The following is an 18,081-nucleotide window of genomic DNA, read 5'->3' as shown; positions in this document are numbered from 1 at the left end:
TCTGTCAAGATGAATGGCAGAAACTATTCATGAGTTTCAAAGCAAAACTTTACCTTGTGCAAGGCTTACTACATACAAAAACGTCTGTCCCTTCAAGGAACAAAAAAGACACTCAAAAGCCCACCACACCAGCATCTATCTTCAAAATTACCACTCATCAATGTAATACACAAAGACACTTAACTCCAAAGTTTGCCTACTTCAGAAAAAGAAATTACAGGGTGCTCTAGGATACATTTGACAAAGCAATAGGACTGATGTCAATTTATAGCATGTTCTTTTTTTTGTCCTTTCCTATTCTCCCATCCCTCCTGCTCCCCAAGTGTTAAAACCACAGTCTCTGATACTGTTGCAGCCTACATAAACCTATATAAAAGGAAAGATCATTTCACTTCGGTCTCACTAAAGAAGATAAGCTCCTGAAGCTTTTATTTTTTTGTATTTTTATTTTTTTTTTTTAATACCAATAATGATTTGTCAGCACTATGAAACAGCCTGGAGCTACATGCAGTACTTGTCTATGATATGACTCTTCTGCTCCAGAATACTCTTAACTAAGAAACAGGTGTAACTCCTTCAAAATGGAGTTACACATAATCATTAACTCATGCAAGTTTCTCTATACCCAGCTAATTAATGGGATAGCTTTTTCAGCATCCACTCTTCAGCAAGCTATCAGCATTAATGGTTACATTTACAGTGTGTTTGTATGTGTGTGTGTATATATATATATATATTTTAAATTAAAGTCCTAAATCACTCTTCAAGTAAAAACTCTTTCAGAACAGCCTCTGGAGAATACCAAAGCAAAATACATTCTAGGACATCATACTGTTTTCAAGGACATTAACTTCATATCAAGTAGTATAACATGAAGAAAAGCTTTGCAGTGGCATCCTTCATCCTCAAGTACTCCTGTGCTCTGTACCACAAGAACAAAGAGGATAAAGGATTAATTCTGCCTGGTTCTTTCACACATCCTAGAAGAAGCAGCTTCACAAAGTATTACTTCAGACAATAATAAAGATTAGCATCTAGGCACATGAGTGTTCATAAACTTAAAAATCATTCTTGGTTTCACTGAGATAACTACATGGATTTCACGGAACTACAAGCATTTTTTTTTTTTTTTTTTAACTTGTATCACCTTTGAGCAGACATTATACATATACATTCTATTACAGCAAAATTGGTTTGTAACTAGTTGAGAATTAAAGAGCATACAAGCTGAACCTGAATTTCAACCTGAATAGCTAAATGAGTTATTTAAAAACATGACAAAAAAATCACTCAGTAATGGACAGTAGCCAGAGTTCTGTTGATATGTCAATGAATCCTGTTCTTATAGTCTAGCAGCTGCCTGAAAACGGTAAAAAAAATCCTTTTAAATAAGGCACAGATACTAACAACTTCATGTTTAACACTGTATTATTGATGCTGTCAAAATACAACTTCTGACAGTTTAAAATAACACATTCTTTTATTATATAAATATCAATAATGATTCTCAAGACAATCTTACCTCACCATTAGAACAAAAGCACCATCCACAGTTAAAAATGGTGGAAACCCATGGCTGTATGCATAATTCAGTATCAGCCCATATGTTCATATTTATAGTTCAGCAGAGTTTTTGAATAGTAGAATATTTCATTTTATTACAGCAATTACTTCTTGTATTATCTGGAAGACATGGCCATGAATTTCTTCACCTTGTCTATAAAAACCAGGAGACATTAAAATCCAAGTTTCTACCACCTTTACGGTATGCTTCTTGAGGAATAATCTAAGAGCTTCATCTAAGAGCTTCAGCCATTACATCCCAAATTCTGAAGTCAGCCTTTCTTACCTTTATATTTAAGCATTCCACTATCCATTATCATACTGTAGTTCCTTGATTTATTTTTACTTGACAGAGAAAATATTTTGAAAAGCATCAGGTCCTATCTCAAAGTCTTTGGAATGTGAAATACCTCTAAGTAACGTATAATTCTAGCAAAAAAGAGTTGTGCTATGCAAATCTGAAGAGAACGTCCCACTAAATTATCAGTTTTGGGATGTCCCAAACATTCTTCCCTGTAGCTGACTGCTCTGGAAAGCACAAAACCTTTGGTGGTTTAAAGAATATTCAAATAACCAAAAAATACCAAGTTCTGATGACAGATTTCTAATTGGCCTTCTGAAGTCAGCAATGACAACACATAAATTAAGCACAAACTATAAAATGAAGCAACAGGAGACCTAAAGCTGTTGACCACTACTTAAGTTCAAAACTCATTAGTTTCACCTGTTAAGTAAAAACCACTTGAGGCTATCAAAAGTCTTTCTCCTGCCTAGCACTTCAATAAAAGAGCATATGCTTGATGTTAGGCATGAAAATAACCCTAAGCACTTTGTTTCCCCATAGAAGGTAATTTGGTGATGCATGTGTATTATTAAGTGAACAGCTGGCACTGCATATGACTTAATTAGAAAAGCATGCTCCCTAATCACAAAAAAAAAAGCAGTAGAAAACCTAAAAACAAAACTCCCTCAGAGCTATTCATCTACAGCTTTTAAATTAAAATAGCACAGAATGGCAATAGGAGAAGAACAGTTTATAGTTATATTTTCAATGTTTTTGTTATTTTAAGTTTGAAGTAGTATGAATTTATCATGAGTAAATCTGGTTGTCGAATTTTGCAACATTTTGTCAATTTCTTAGAGGAGGTAGTATGTAAAGGGTATAACTTGAATAACATGGCCTCAACTGGCTGTAAACATTTTACGAACAATAGACATATCTACAATAAAAAGTACTGTGGAAGAAATTGTTCTAGAAATTTTTATGAACTTGAAAAGGAAAAAGATACATTTAATATATTTACTTATTTGCATGTAGTTTAAATGATACAGAACAAGATTATTGTGTTAGAAATCCACATACAATATAAAAACATTTGTTAGACAAATTCACCATTCTGCTCACATTTGTAATAACTGTTTATCCAAGCTTAACTTCAGGTATTTATAATATTTCATACATGAATTTTTGTCAGTGTGCAATGTTTCATAAACAACTACACAATGTGAAACCCTGATTTTTGTAGTAGTTTTTCAACACAATCTGAACGTAATAGCTATTTGCATCTTATCACATTGGCTTTTTGAAACACTAGTAATTAAGGCATCTTTGCTGTATAGTTTCTCAATAGTGCAAACAAAAGTCTTTAATTTTGATTAAAACAGAAGAAATTCAATATTACAAAGTTTTCTTTAACATAAATGGAAGATAGTTGTGCATTTTGGAGTTCTTGTGAAAAACACTTAAAAGCTCTTAATGCTGATTACTCTTGTTGATTCATTATAACTGGTTCTGCTGTCTTGTCTTCATGATGGTATAATTCACCTTTTTATGCGATGTTGTAGTAAAACAGTAGCATTTAAATGAATACCTAGTAACTGAACGAATCCCAAATGCAGCAAAGGCATACAGTTTTCATAGTGCACTTTCACCTCACTGAAGTAAAAGTTGCTCCTACTAGACATTTTTCCACTTCAATGTGAAGTAGATTGTTAGGATTTTGTTAGTGGTTTCATTAAACAGCTTGACAGTTCAGTTCTCTTCCGCCAATATTTCTCAAAAGGCTTTCAGAAATAGTACATACTTCAGGGATATTTTAGGGGATTGTTTCACCACATAAGCACACCATTTCTCAATCATGTCAGTGTAGTTGTAATAAATAAGCATTTACATCCTAGAAAGAAAAAAAGGAGAAAGTGTTTGTCACATCGCTTAAGGCTGTAACATCAACTGTATGTTTGAAGCATGGCAATCAATCAGGACCATAATACAATAAAATTATGTTTAGGCCAAATTTCAGAACAGGTTATCCACAAATTCAGGATTATTTTCAATTAATGCTTTTAAGAACACTCCTTTACACTAAAATGCCTGCAAGCACAATGAAATTAGTTTCCAAAGCCATCAACTTAATTTTTCTTCTGCTCTCTGCATGCACACCAATGGCAGGAAAAAAACATCATCATTTAGTGATATTATGTATATGAACTGCGTTTATTAAGGGTTCTATCTTCCCTCCAACATTCATGTACTATTCTTTTTGCTCCCTACTTGTTCAGGTAGGTGGCCTTGGTCACAATCTATCCTGGTATACCTTGTAGAGCAGGCAAATGAACAGAAAGGGTACCTCAATGTTAGAGAAACAAACTGGCACATGGTGTAACTATGTTGACCTACCAGATGAACAGAGCAATCTATAATAAAAACTCTAATTGCTCTACCAGTTGTGAGTTACAACTCTTTTCTTCTGCATCACATCTGCAACTCTGCAAGGAGTTTGCAACTATCCTTGTAGAGATGTCAATATTACAGGCCACAGAGGCTCAGCAGTCCCAGGACAAGATATAACTTATTTGATTGATAAAACAAAGTGACAAATTCTATACCCATAGAACTGTAGATCCCACAAAGCTCCTGCAGATATAACAAAGCAGGCAATCTCCATGTTCTTTTCAAGTTTACTCTAATCCGAGCTCTAGCCACATGGCTGCTTTATATCCTGGCTCATTCCATACCTTTATTAGGTATGGAATGCCAAGGAGATGGGGGTTTCCTCACTCAGTGTAACCTTTGGTGCCCAGCCTCAGAAAACCATCTTTAGAGAGATGAGTACCATGACCAGTACCATGGTCATGCATTTATCAGACACCCTTAAGCACAGCATTAAAGCATAGCATTAAGCACAGTCAGATGAAGAAAGACAGAGGGGGGTTCACTTCAGATGGAGACACTCTTCTGCTCTCCACAAAGTCACCATTTTCTAAGCACTAGGCCAGCAAAAACTTTAGAACTTAGCACGTTGTCACTTGCCCCAGTCACCTGACATGTAAATGCAAACAACATTGCTGGGCTCAGATTCTCTATGTTGCATCACCCTTACACAATTGGTACAGCAGATCTTAGAGAAAACATCTGTCCTTCCACAGTCTATCTACTCATCTGAACTATTTTCTACATTATTTTAAAATCTTACTACTATTAACCATTTCATTAAGGAGACAGTTTCTCTATAAAGGAAAAAAATGATAAAAATTCACTGTTAGCATTCTAAACCACACTATTATCATCACTTGGCATTCACTCTGAATTTCTGCAAAAACTGGGCAATACACTTGAGCCTTAGCGAAAAATATTCTAGCAGTAAATCTGTTTGCCCTTCAATAGTTTAAAGTAAATAACATCCAAACAGAGGAATACTGCAGATGATATAGCTATATTGATTACTAAACACAACTGGAAATGGATTACCTTAGCTATATTACCAGTATATCCTGGAACCAGAGTAAGATGATTCTCTTGTTCCCATAATCCACTTAACAGTTCTTTTAAAATGTGAATATTTCTGAAAAATAACAACAGATACCAGATTGTAAAATATATAATTACATATTTTATGCTGTAGCATAATACGTAAATTATATTTGTAAAATATATGCTTCAGCAGGCTTGATTGTACATATAATACTGCATATAGACAGTCTTAACATTGCCACAAAGCTGGATCAATTTTATTTATTTTTTACTTCTGTAGCATTTATATTACTCATGATATGACTATTCCATATTTGCTAGAACTCCAGTTAAAAATAGTAAAAAAACAGAACAGGACAACCCTTAAAGTAAGTTTCCAAACACTATCTGTGGCTTGAGAACTTAAGAGCTAACTTTAAGTGCTTTTAAGCTTTTACTTGATGATACTTATGAGTATCTTCTGCAGATAAATTTGATTAGCAGGAATACACCTCAATACAGATTGAGATGAACAAGCTACAGAAATATTTAAATATTTTCAAATACTATACTCACCTATCATCTGCCCTCTCTGTATGTGAAGATAGTTCTGACCACCATCTTTTAATGACAGCCTGAAGCCAGTTTAAACCAACTATCACATATCTGTAAGAACATATTTTACACAATTTAAATATCCATAGGTCAGATAATGCATTAATAGAAATAGGAAAGCAACACATTTTCTGTTCTGGAAGAGAAATCTAGATGAAATCTCAAATCTACATACCCCCCTATGTTTTCATTTTCAAAGTAGTAAACAGAAGCTCTTGTAAGAAGCAGAAATGCTTTGGATGTTTTGCCTGAAAGCTTTCAGGATTCTGTATTATAGAACATGCTAAACTCTTGGTGCCATTCTGCTTTACTATTTAGGATGAATAAATCTACATGAGGGCAAAGCTAGTTCACCCTTTAACCTTGCATTAGAGTTTTTGCACCACTGAATATTTTAAAAGAGAAATGAAGGTTCCCAGCAACCTTCTTTAGGTAGGTGCTTCCCAGAGAAGGCAGGGCTGGGGGGAAGGAAGAAAAGTCCAGGGACTAAGCACCTTTAAACACAAGGGAACTGAATGTCCAGGAAGGAATAATACTTAAAAAGTATCTGAAAATGATACTTACTCCTCATATTTGCTTTTAAGTAGTGATTTCACTAAAGGCAAAAGATCTACACAGCAGCCAATTGAAATATATGGTTTTTCTTCCTGTAAACTTAAAAAAACAAGATGTTTCAGAAGTGCCAGAACTTCAATGAGGATACGGTAGATTCTCACCCCCCCACTTGTGTTTGTACCTGTTTGTAAGCACGGGAAGGCAGTCTACTACTACTCCAAGATCCTGTATCCTAGGAACATTGAGGACAAACAAGTGTTACTAGTAGAACATAACTCATAATGGAAACATAGGTTGAACTAATACATAATTATAGCTAAGTTACAAGATTTAAGGAAACCGTAAAAAATTGTAACATGTTTGGGACTGCTACTGCTTTAAGAATATAAAGTAAGAGATTCTCAATTTACCTCACTAGGTAGGCTACCAGTTCACTTATACTTCTCCTTCTCCAAAAGGTTAAAGCTACATTCAGCCTCAGATTCCTGCTGAAAAGAACTTGAGCCATAGTTTCATGGTCCTGAGAAACCTGTATAATGTTTTTAAGAACACAAAAGTTTACTGCAAGTTAAATGCCAGTAATGACACAATAAGCTGCTCTAATATGGTAATGTAGTATATGAAAATATACTTTTCTACCTGTATGAGTGGTTTTAGAAATCTACTTAATAATGGTCTTAAAAATGGAGGTTTCCCTTAGGACAGAGAATAGATTAAGGCTACTTTACCCAAAAGCTGCAAGAATAAGGTCTGTAAACACCTAAGTCTAACAGTTACAAAGAGCACTCAAGTATAAACCTATAGCTCTCACTAACTTTGAGGAACATTTACTTTGCTACTAATTTCAAGAACTCTACCAATTTGGTTTGGAACAATAAATGTAATTATTAAAGGTTCACTTGTGAAATCACTTGTTCTCAAACTGAAGTACTTCATTCAATTGTATCTTGGATTGGAACGAACACTGCACTGCCACCCACATCTCTCAAATCCAGTTAAACAGTCATCTACGGCCGGTGATCTGGTTCTTACGTTTCTCAAAGGAATCTTGCCTCCATCTTCATTTGTAAACAACCATGTCTCTGAAGTGGAGAGACATGGATTTGACAGGTATACCACTCAGTGCTTAAGGACTGGCTGGATGATCACATTCAAAGAGTTTTAGTCAACAGCTCAATGTCTGGGTGGAAACCAATAACAAGTGGTGTTCCTCAGGGGCCAGTATTGGGACCAGCACTATTTAACATCTGTCAGTGACGTGGACAGTGAAATTGAGAGCACCCTCAGCAAGTCTGCTGATGACACCAAGCTGCATGGTGCTGTCTACACACTGGAGGGAAGGGATGCCATCCAGAGGGACCCTCACAAGCTTAAGAGGCGGGCCGGTGCGAACCTCATTAAGTTCAACAAGGCCAAGTACAAGGTCCTGCATCTAGGCTGGGGCAATCCCAAACATGAATAGAGGCTGTGTGACAAGTGGATTGAGAGCAGCCTCACAGAAGACTTGGGGGTGTTGGTGGCAGCCCTGTCACAAAACACATCTATTTCACTTCAGTATTTGACCTTCTAGCCACTCTCAGCAGCTGCGAAAGCATTTATGGAGCTTCCTTAAGTAATCTCACCACAAACACTCATACAATCATTTAAATTACTTTCATGTACACCAAGCTGACACTGCTACTGGAAGTGGTCCCATCTTAACCTCACTAGGTTATTTCCATCCATACACCAACACTTTCATGCTTCCATAAACATGTAGGTAGCAATGCATTATACCAACCATGAAACCCAACCTGGTCAAATGAGTATTTTTCCTTTGGTGCTGGTATAGTTTTAACCCAGACTATGCTGTCAGATCTAAATTCTCAGGCTGACAAAGTGGCAGAACAACTACTGTTGGCAACTGAACCACAGTAAACAGACTAATAAAGACTGTAAATCACAAGCCTTGAGCTAATTTGTATGTTAAGAAAATTAATCTATTCAAAAACGTCCACAGCTAACTACACAAAAACTACCAGAAACTCAACTTACCTCTGAAAAAAATCCACTATATTTGGATGAGGGGCCTTCTGTTTGAGATGAGCCAGAGTCACTAGAATTCAGCAAGTGCGTACGACTGTCGTGCAGTTTTGCTGGCAGATTCCCTGCACAAGCCAGTTCATTTTCTTTATTTGCCATGTCACAGCCCCTTGATTTAGGGAACTGTTTCTTTTTATAACAAGGCTTTGGAGTATAACAACGAACTTTTCTTTTACAATATACTACTTTGAAGAGAGACAGGGGACTGGTCACTGTTTTTCCAACTGTTACTCTACAAAAACAAAGCAGTATTATAGTAAAGGTTACTCTAAACTTAATTCAACACTTTACATTAAAATATATCATGATGAATGCAACAGTAAACTTGCAGGTTACAGTTTTACCCCCAGTATATACCTTCATGACACGTATGTTATCAGAAATGAGAGCTACCCCCAATATCGTTTTCCTGCTTTTTTGAATGGAAAGGACTCATTGTTATGGAAGTAGACACAAAAAACAAGTACTGTGAGTAAAATTAAGATCTTCCATTGTGTCTGTCTGGGTGTTGCAATAAATTTAAACTGGTTCTTCCTCCCTCTCTCCTGAAACTCAGACTCTTATACAGCAAGGCCCTCCTACCTGTTTGTGTATGAAGCCAGCTGTTTTGGAGATTTCTTACCCTGTGAGAAAGGGAATAGGGAAGAACAAACTATTACTACAGAGACAAAAAATTCCACAGTTCACACACACACAAAAAAAATAAAGTCCTGGTTTATCAAGAACTGGACTAAGTTTACCACAGGTCCCCTCCCACTCACTCCTCCTAGTCTGCAACTGAAGCACAGCTATATTAACGTTCCTGTAATTGTCAAGTATTTCACAGTTACATATAGACAAACTAGCTCTGCCACAGCTGTCCTTGGAACATCACAGTCACTGACAGGCTTGTGGTATCTCTGGCAAGAGGTAGGATTGTGACATCAGAGATAGATTCTTTACTTACTAGCAAACTGAAAACTGTGTCTAATATAAAAAGTCTTCTGAAATTTGATGTCAAAACTACATTTCCTGTCTCTCATACACATTTAAATGTATAATGCCAATAATACAGGCTGGCAGATGCTAGGAAAATAACAGCAGAAGAATACTCTTCCTCCAAAGTACAACAAAAATCAAGACCAACTTAGACAGCACCGTCTTGATTATCCTGAATTCGTTCATATGAAACAGATAAGCACCCTGATAACAATGAGGCTGTGTAGGACAGTAATATCCTGAACAAATAACAAAATTCATTCAAAGATGTGTCATAGAGATTCACAAAACTTTCGAAAATTAAGCAACAATTCAAAGATGAATTTCTAAAGATTTTTTTCCTTACAATAATCTTCATTAAATGAAGCTTTAAAACATTGAAGGTGAGTTGAATTGTGACATTCTGGTCTAATTAAAAAAGCATTAAGGTGTTAAAGTATTTTCATATAAACAGGTACTACAATTACAAACTGCAAAAATTTAAACTTGAAAATGTGTACTACTGATGATATTTAAGTTGCGCACATCTGCAAAATACTGCCAAAACAATGACTGTTTTGATAAATGATAAAACCATGTGAATTTCAATACATTGTCTCAATACATCCACAGACAAAGAGGATACTGGCATCTTTATCACTGTTTCAAGTGATCTAACAGTAAACTTACCTCCCTACTACTTCCTCTGTACCCCATCAGCCTGCATTAGCAGATTTCTTCATCAAGTAGCAAAGGTAAGAAGTTACGAAAAAGTGTTTGTGGCTTGCAAAAAATCCAGTAAAAGTACCTGTATTATTAGACAATGTGGTAGATCGAGCCACATAATAACAGAATGGCAGGTCCACATCAATGCAGCTATTTCACCTACCCCACCTATCACTTTTGTCACGTAAGCTTTTAGAAAGAGAAAACTTTGATAATAGAATTCCTCCTCTGAAACAGTTATTGGCTAGATTGCCGAAAAGAAGGCATGAGCAGAACCACATCAGTACCTACTCCTCATGTGGAGGATACATATCTGTGCAATCACTGCATGTGTTATAATGCATATTTTTTATAACAATCGCTGTTCAAGTTCTACTGCACATGCAAACATGGAACATGAGCACTACATATCCAGTTTTAGACTGCTTGGAGCTATGAACTTCTGTTTGAACATTTACTTCAGTTTCAACAGAGGACATGATAAAAACCTTACCTCCTTCATGATCTTTCTAGTGGAAGAAGAAATTCTTTTTCTGGGGAGATCGAGACAACCTTCGATATGCAAAACTTTCTGTTTTCTAACATTGTGGGCTTCAGAGGCCATAATCTCTCAAATTCCTATTTTCAAGGAAAAGGTCATCTTTAGTCATATTTTGTGAAACTTCCTTCAAATGCAGCTAGCAAAACCAGTTAAAACAGTTCAACTATTTGCAAGATATACCATAATAGAAATAAACAGACATTACTGTTTAGCAAATGTTAGCTGGAGGCCTTTATGATTATTACAGTATACCTGCACTGTTAGGCGCCACACAGACAAGAATTAAAGCAAAGAATAAAACAAATTATTTAGGAGACACCTTCCTGCTAATCTATTTCATCTACCACCTGAAGAAAAATAGGTCAGAATGAAAGACAGCTAAATAAAAATCTTTGTTTTTCAGGAATAAGATAAGATTCACTAGAAGAACAAAGACTAAACAAAATAAAAAAAACTTGTTGGCAATTCACTCCCCCCCAACTTTTCCTCAGCATATAACCTGGCTGCTGCTTGTAGTAAAGTCTTTGTACCACAATTAACCAGTAAGAAAGTGTCCAAAGTACTGGTTTTGAAATATGCAAATATTTCTATAAGAACCAAGCAAAGTATTGAGACAGACCAACAAAATCCAAAACCAGAATGTGCAACTAAGTGATACAGAAAACCCTTTCCTTGAGATTGGCTTCACAAACTACATTGTTGTGGAGCACTATTCTTACCAAAATGTTTCAGCAGAACACCCTACCTTACTTTTAAGAGCAACCACTTATTCTTTTTCCACCCTTAAATGGCAACGCTCTGGTCCCAACACTAGTACCTCAATTTCTCCCCTCCACCCTTAATACCAACAGACCTACCCCTTCTCTCACATTTAGTAGGTTTATCCCATATTAAGAACTTCACTGAGCACTGAAAAAGATGGCAAACAGCTGCTTAGATAAGATTGTTCAAAGCAGTAGCCAAAAGCCATCAAATTAAACAAATAGGTTGCAGGTTCAAAACAAAGTAGGTGGTGTACATCTTCACAAAATTACATCATAGGATACTGCTCAAACTTAGCAAAATATTAAAATGTTTTTCTTTAACACCATTTTCTTTAGAACAAGATCAATATCCAAGAGCCTCATTTGATGTCTCTCTCAAAAAAGAAGGGTAATACACTAACGTAAATACTTACCCTTTAAAAAAGGAACACAGCCCTCAAACTAACAACTTTGGTAAGCCCCAGCATCATTTAACAGTTGGCTGTCCATATTTCTATGGATACTAAGTTAGATAAGTCTAGTTCATTAACTTGATTTTTTGTTGCAGGACAACCTGCAACAACCACAGCTAAATCCCACAGAATCAACCTGTCAGATGCTAGAAGTTCCATAACCTTGGTTCCCAAAGAACCATTTTTGTTACTGTCCCTGTGACACCATGACAGCTTACAGCCCTTTGTTCAGGATGTTGAGATGATTTATTAAACAGGCAAGAAAGAAGTCAAACTACCCTCATCTTTCATGCAAAGCACTGAGCAAGAATCTGATTCCTAATGTATTAAACAGCACTGTTAAATGGGAACAAATTTCAATTAAGATTGAAAAATAATGTAAGGGAAGAAAGAAACATCTAGCAAGAATATTTGAAAAATCACAAGAAATCAGTAAACAGAAATCAGATTAAAAAGCTTGAGAAAATGACACAAACATTGAGAGTCAAAATACCTGAACTGGAAAGAAAAAAAAATTGCTACATACAAATGTGCCCAGAAGAGGAAAGTAAAGAGGATTACACACTGACAAATTTGATGTAAGAACATAATGCCCTCTAGCCTCCCCGTTGAAACAGGAAAAGACAAAACTATCAGTTCTTTCTTCAGAGGCCAGGAACAGAGACTCCAAAAGGCCAACAGATGATCTGATACAAAGAAGAACCTGGTGAAGCGAAGCAAATCCTTTACATTTGTGCTCAGTGTCCTACTGCTTAAAAGAGGTTTCCATAGTTTAACTTTTTTGTGAGGGTCTCTCAAGATGCAGAAACAGCAGCTAGTATAAGCAAAATAAACACTACCACCCCCAAAATTGGATGATACTCATCCATAAGTTGTAAGAACTCACAAAGAAATTGCCATGTTATTAACCAAGGTACAGAGAACCTCTTCCTTAGAGCTGCCAGCACACCTACAGGAATCACATGTGGAAAATACAGTCAGTATTTAAAGATGGCCCCAAGGAAGATCCAGACTGACATCCGTGTTGTGCAAATTGGCAAACAATGCAATTAAGAGTAGAATTAGTAGATACAAATAATATATTGGGAAAGTCAAGCTGGCTGCCGAAAGCATGTCTTGCCTTGAAAAATTAATGGAATTCTCCGAGATTGTGAAGTAGTACAGTATCGATAAAGGAGATTTAAATGATAGATTGTATCCGAGTTTCTGACAAGCTTCCAGAAGTTACTTACTCACTTAAGTCTTTCAAGGAAGCTAAGCAACCTAGTGATATGAGGGAAAGTCTTTGCATGGAGAAATAGCTAAGAAACAGTAATAAGTGGTCTAAGCAGTTCCTACAGCAAAGATCAGTGGAATCCTGCAGAAAGAGAACTGTGCTGTTCAATGCTGTTTGATATATTCATAAAGGGGGTGATATCACAAAGGGGGTGATATGGTCAGTCTTAAGTTTTTAAGTTACACAAGACACTAAAGATGAGGACTAGCTAAAGAATTAAAGGACTGTGATGAACAATAACCAGAAGCAATGATTATAGATGAACGTAGAGGAAAGCACGCATGTCTGCAGGCATGAGGAAATTCTGGGTTCATCCACAGAATTACAAATGCCAAACTAATAACCACCCACAATAATATAATATGACAATTTACTTTAGATCATTTGGATTGTTCAGTACTGCATATGGATCAATAGATAGCTAGAAAAACAGACAGCACTGTTGTGACAGCGTGTAGAACTAATTTGTACCTCTATTTCAAGTATGGTGTGCAAGTTTAGTCTCCTTCCCCTTAAAAGGAAAGGGAACGAAACACCTCATCTCAAATAACTTACAATGAAAATAAAAAAGGACTCAAATTTGAGTAAAAAACAGTATGGAATACCTTCCATACAATGAGAAATTGAATAGACCAAGACTTTTCAGTCTGCCAAGGAGCTTACTTACAGCAAAGAGGGGAGGAAATAAAGGCCTATATCACAAATAGCTTGGAAAAGTTGCATAGAGATAGTTCACCATCTTGCCCAAATTAAAGGGGTAAAAGACACTAGCCAAAGACAGACTTTGATTCAAAATGAACAAAAGAAGGTGGTTCTTTGTGCATATAATATAGCTGAACTTGCCACAGGATGTTGTGAACCTGAATATTTAGAGGGCAGACTGCAAAGTCAAAAAAAATACACTGAAAATGATTAAATGCAGAAACAATCTAAAATAGCCAAGAGCAGGAAACAAACAGAAGAATCTGGTTTGTCCAAACCTAATACTGCTATAATGAACTTAGTCCATGTCAAGAAGCCTGCTTCCAAAGGTTTAGAAACGCATGACAAAATGCTCATTGTTCAGCAATTAAAAACATATATGCTAGAGAATGAGAGGTACTTTACAGGCCTCTGCAGAACTTGAATTTCTTATCTGATAAGAGATATTCTCTAGGAATAGAGACTACCACCCAGTGCTATGGGAAGTATGTGGAGGGTTTTTAAACTGTCACTAGCTATTATTTTATACCAGATCAAACAGCTTATACCTTAATGTCACAAATTTAATGATTCCCTTACGATGAATACAGGTTAGCAGTATTTGTTCCGAACTGTCCTTTATTGTGTCATTACAGCCAATGAGACTCCTTTGCTTTATATTATTTTAAAAATAAACTAAGGATAGAACAAAAGTCTTCTGAGCTTGCCCAAAAAAAGGGCTAAGGCTAATCTTAAACCCTATCATAAATTGTGACAGACTGCAAATCTGAAGAAGAGATGCCCAAGTTTAATAACTTTAACAACCCTTACATAGGTTGACATCTGCTTAGAGAAGTCCTTATCTCTCTTTTACTCTCTTCAATTTTCAGGAAACAGAGACTGAAGTAACAGCAGCCATATATCCTGGTAAATCAGCTTATTCATACCCAGTCACAGATATTACCTTGACAAAGTTTTCCTGATAATGCTATTATCTTTTCTTTTCTTTTTTTTTTTTTTTAATAATAAAAAAAACAACCTCTGAACACTCCCAGATGCAATACACCTTTAAAGCTATACCAGAGGCAGGCGAAGAAGGAGCACTGAATGGCTTTCAAAGACAGTAGTAAATGGCTTTAAAGCATGTAACTGTCAAAGGCAAGTATTAACAAATGCAGCCACTCCCTCCCATCGTCCTATGGTTTTGGGCATGGCCCCCAGAAAGGGACAAACTTTTCTTCACATGTTATGTAATCTTCGTATGTATTAACATAACATTAATTTCTTACAGAACAGACTCAAGTACTTTGCATGACAGCAAAGTAAATGTAAAATAGTTATATTTAAGTCATCTGCAATACCCTTTAAAAGAAACATTCCTTCTGTTCTACTCTTTGCCCAAATTCTTGTTTCTTTTTCCTGTAGCATTCCATATATATATATAAGCCATCACAGATGTTCTTGTGATTCTCCCCCACCCCCATATTACACCAAGTGCACATTCTCAAGGATGACAACATTGATCTTTATTCAACGCAGCTGAAAAAGTTAATTAATTGTTACTCCCCAAGGAGGGGAGTTCATGCTTTGAAGGCATTCGAAACTGGCATACATCAGGGAACCAGTAAAGGACAACTAATTTTACTCATCATTGTCAGATTTAAAAAGCTTATGAGAAAACTCCAGGAATGTTTTTTCCAGATTTACTTCCAAAAGGGTAATTCATCTAGAAAAATAAGTTAGCACAATCTTATGATGCAGAATAGATCCAGTTACCTTGGCATGATTTCCTTTAAGTCTGACTGACAAACGTTACAGCCTCCATCTGTTTCAATTTTAGATAGTTTCCACATCCTTTGAATATGGAATAGCTTTATTTATTTATTTTTACATTTATGTCCTGACAGTTCACTAGGTGTTACTTACTAAATTATCTTAAAGTGGAATTCAAGGTTTGATGGAATACACTAACACCATGTTTTTGTGCAACAGTACAGGAAGCACCCTATAAGCCAGCAGGACACAAATTTTAGCCAGCAATACCTGTTAGGCCTTTTTTCAAGTTTACAGTTCCATTTGGACAAAAATAATATGAATTACATTTACAGTAAAAGACAAATACTATAAAAGTAGCAAGTTAACTTCTTGAGCTCAGTTTCCTATTACTTACACAATGAATTTGTATGGGGCCTGCTGGCCCAAGCAGTCATAATGAACCTCGGAAAGTGACCACACATCAGAGTTCAGTCAAGTTTACTGAGGATGAATCCAGGTGTGGGTTAAATGCTCCTTGCACAGCCTGATAACTGAACTTTATTTAGTTCTTGGACAAAACGTTTACATCTGGAAGTGAAATTTACAAGCATGTTAAACTGCCATCAAGTAACATGATTTTAAGAAGTACCAAAATGCTGAAGAACAGTCCTTCACTAACAAACATATATATATTTTCACCTGTTGATTTTCATTTATTAACACTCCTGGAAACGAAGCTTGGAAAATTTCTATCACTACCACCATCTGAGGGCTGTTACATAGGAAATAATGTTCTAACACATTGGAGCTCCCCCATTAATATTGTGAATAAGCTTTAAGCAACTACTCAAAATTTAAATACTGCAATTTTTTCCCCTACTCACCGCTCAACTCAAAGAGCTTCAAAAATCCATAGCAAAAGCTCCAAATCCAAAGAAAGACGTATTGGAGAAGCCCTCCCCCTGCAAGCTTAATGGTGGCACAGGTACCTCCCTTATCCCCACGTGGCTGTGACTGCGCTTCGTAGCAGATGAGCGCATGACTTTTTATATTACCCTGCAACACACATCCTGCTATTAGTGAGCACTGACTGTTGACAGTTAATGGATACAGCACATTCATACTACGTACACAGACGTGAACGAGTACACTGTTATGAAAATAACGCCATTAAGGTATCTTTAAAATTTAACTATGTTCTCAGTTACGAAGTCCAGGATTCGAAACCAATGGTGGCTTGAATGCAATGGAATACTATTACAGACATTTGAGTCAAAATTATACGCAGGAATAATAAAGTAAAACCACAGCTTTAGAACAATTTGTTGTTTCCACCTGGTGAGGCCAGAAAGCCACCAACCTGCCATCTGTTATGCTTTCATGCTACGGAGCAGGGCTAAGTAACCTTTTTGTCCTTCCCTGGCTGCAGCCACACAACAGGAAGAGCACAGGAGCAGGGCCGCGGGCCAGGCAGCGCTCCCACCCCGAGCTCAGAGCCGCTTTGAAGCCGAATGGCTTCGCCTTGCTCCCGAGCACGGCGCGTTGCAAGGACAAACACACCACGCCACGGCACCGCGCACCGCTCCGTCTCCTCAGCGGGTCCCAGTACTCGGGGTTTCTTTGTTAGCTCTGCACTCAACAGCACGCCCAGCTATCCCCGCACAGCGGCGGAGGAGCCGAAGCCCTTTTCACAGCGCAATTAACGCAGGATCTCGGAGCAGGCGAGGCGAGGCTTCTCCCTTCCCCTCTCCCCCGGGAAGCAGGCAGGGCACGCCCAGGCGGCGCGGCTCCCCCGCCAGGCCTCACGCCCCGGCGGGGCCGCAGCCGCCTCTCCCCGCCGCTCCTCCCACCGCGGGCCGGCGCCGGCCTCCCCCGGGAGCCCCCGGGACCCCGCGGGGGCGCAGCCGAGCAGGGGCAGCCCCGCTCCCCGCAGGGCCTCGCCGCTGCCCCTCCCCGCCCCCGTTCCTGCCACGAGGAACCTCCCTCCCTCCCTCCTTCCCTCCCTCCCTCCACCCGCAGCCGGTCCCGGCCTCCCCGCGGCGCAGTCCCCGGTTGGCGCCCGGCACTCACCCGCCGCTCATGGTACCGGGCCGGGCCGGGCCGCCCCGCGCCGCACCGCGCCGGAGGAGGAGCCGGAGCCGGAGCCGGAGCCGCGGCAGCCTAGGGCCGGGGCGCAGCGCCCGGAGCCTGCGCCATTCAAACGGCGCCGCGCTGCATGCTGGGCCGCGCCGCGCCCCGCCCCGCCCGCCGCCCCGCGCCGCGCCGCGCAGCGCCGCGCAGCGCCCTCTGCCGGCCGCTCCGGCACCGGCACCAACAGCCGCACCGCCACCGCCCGCCCGCAGGGGGCGCCCCCGCCGCGGGGCACCGGGCGCTCCGGTCCCTCG

At 38.4% G+C, this 18,081-nt stretch overlaps 1 protein-coding gene across 3 annotated transcripts; it reads right to left on the bottom strand.

Annotated features, from left to right (window-relative positions):
• Positions 1-2,849: 2,849 nt before the first annotated feature.
• On the bottom strand, positions 2,850-17,797 carry KATNBL1 (katanin regulatory subunit B1 like 1). Of its 3 annotated transcripts, XM_032188978.1 has the most exons (11): positions 17,768-17,790; positions 16,113-16,285; positions 10,722-10,846; positions 9,128-9,168; positions 8,498-8,777; positions 6,874-6,992; positions 6,645-6,695; positions 6,473-6,562; positions 5,870-5,959; positions 5,312-5,405; positions 2,850-3,737 (listed from the first exon to the last, which is right to left on the bottom strand). In XM_032188978.1, exons 3-11 carry the CDS (start codon positions 10,830-10,832, stop codon positions 3,705-3,707), a joined length of 909 nt encoding a protein of 302 aa, XP_032044869.1. In that variant the 5' UTR covers positions 10,833-10,846; positions 16,113-16,285; positions 17,768-17,790; the 3' UTR covers positions 2,850-3,704. The 3 variants fall into 3 exon arrangements, with proteins under 3 accessions (XP_032044869.1, XP_032044870.1, XP_032044868.1); XM_032188979.1 differs by lacking the exon at positions 16,113-16,285 and having other exon boundaries at positions 17,768-17,797; XM_032188977.1 differs by lacking the exon at positions 17,768-17,790 and having other exon boundaries at positions 16,113-16,492.
• Between the last annotated feature and the right edge of the window lie 284 nt (positions 17,798-18,081).

The sequence above is a fragment of the Aythya fuligula genome, chromosome 5 (assembly GCF_009819795.1).
Source record: "Aythya fuligula isolate bAytFul2 chromosome 5, bAytFul2.pri, whole genome shotgun sequence".
Taxonomy (NCBI): Eukaryota; Metazoa; Chordata; class Aves; order Anseriformes; family Anatidae; genus Aythya; species Aythya fuligula.
Note: the sequence above shows the minus strand (reverse complement) of the source record. Positions and strands in the feature narration are given on the sequence as shown.

What these genes read in the sequence shown, in the direction of transcription:
- KATNBL1 (XM_032188979.1), bottom strand. Translation starts at nt 10,832, where the DNA reads ATGGCCTCTGAAGCCCACAATGTTAGAAAACAGAAAGTTTTGCATATC. An exon ending in CTAGAAAGATCATGAAGGAG is followed by an intron (nt 9,169 to 10,721) that starts GTAAGGTTTTTA and finishes CCTTTCTCACAG; the next exon opens with GGTAAGAAATCTCCAAAACA. An exon ending in ATACTGGTAATATAGCTAAG is followed by an intron (nt 3,738 to 5,311) that starts GTAATCCATTTC and finishes TTTTCTTTCTAG; the next exon opens with GATGTAAATGCTTATTTATT.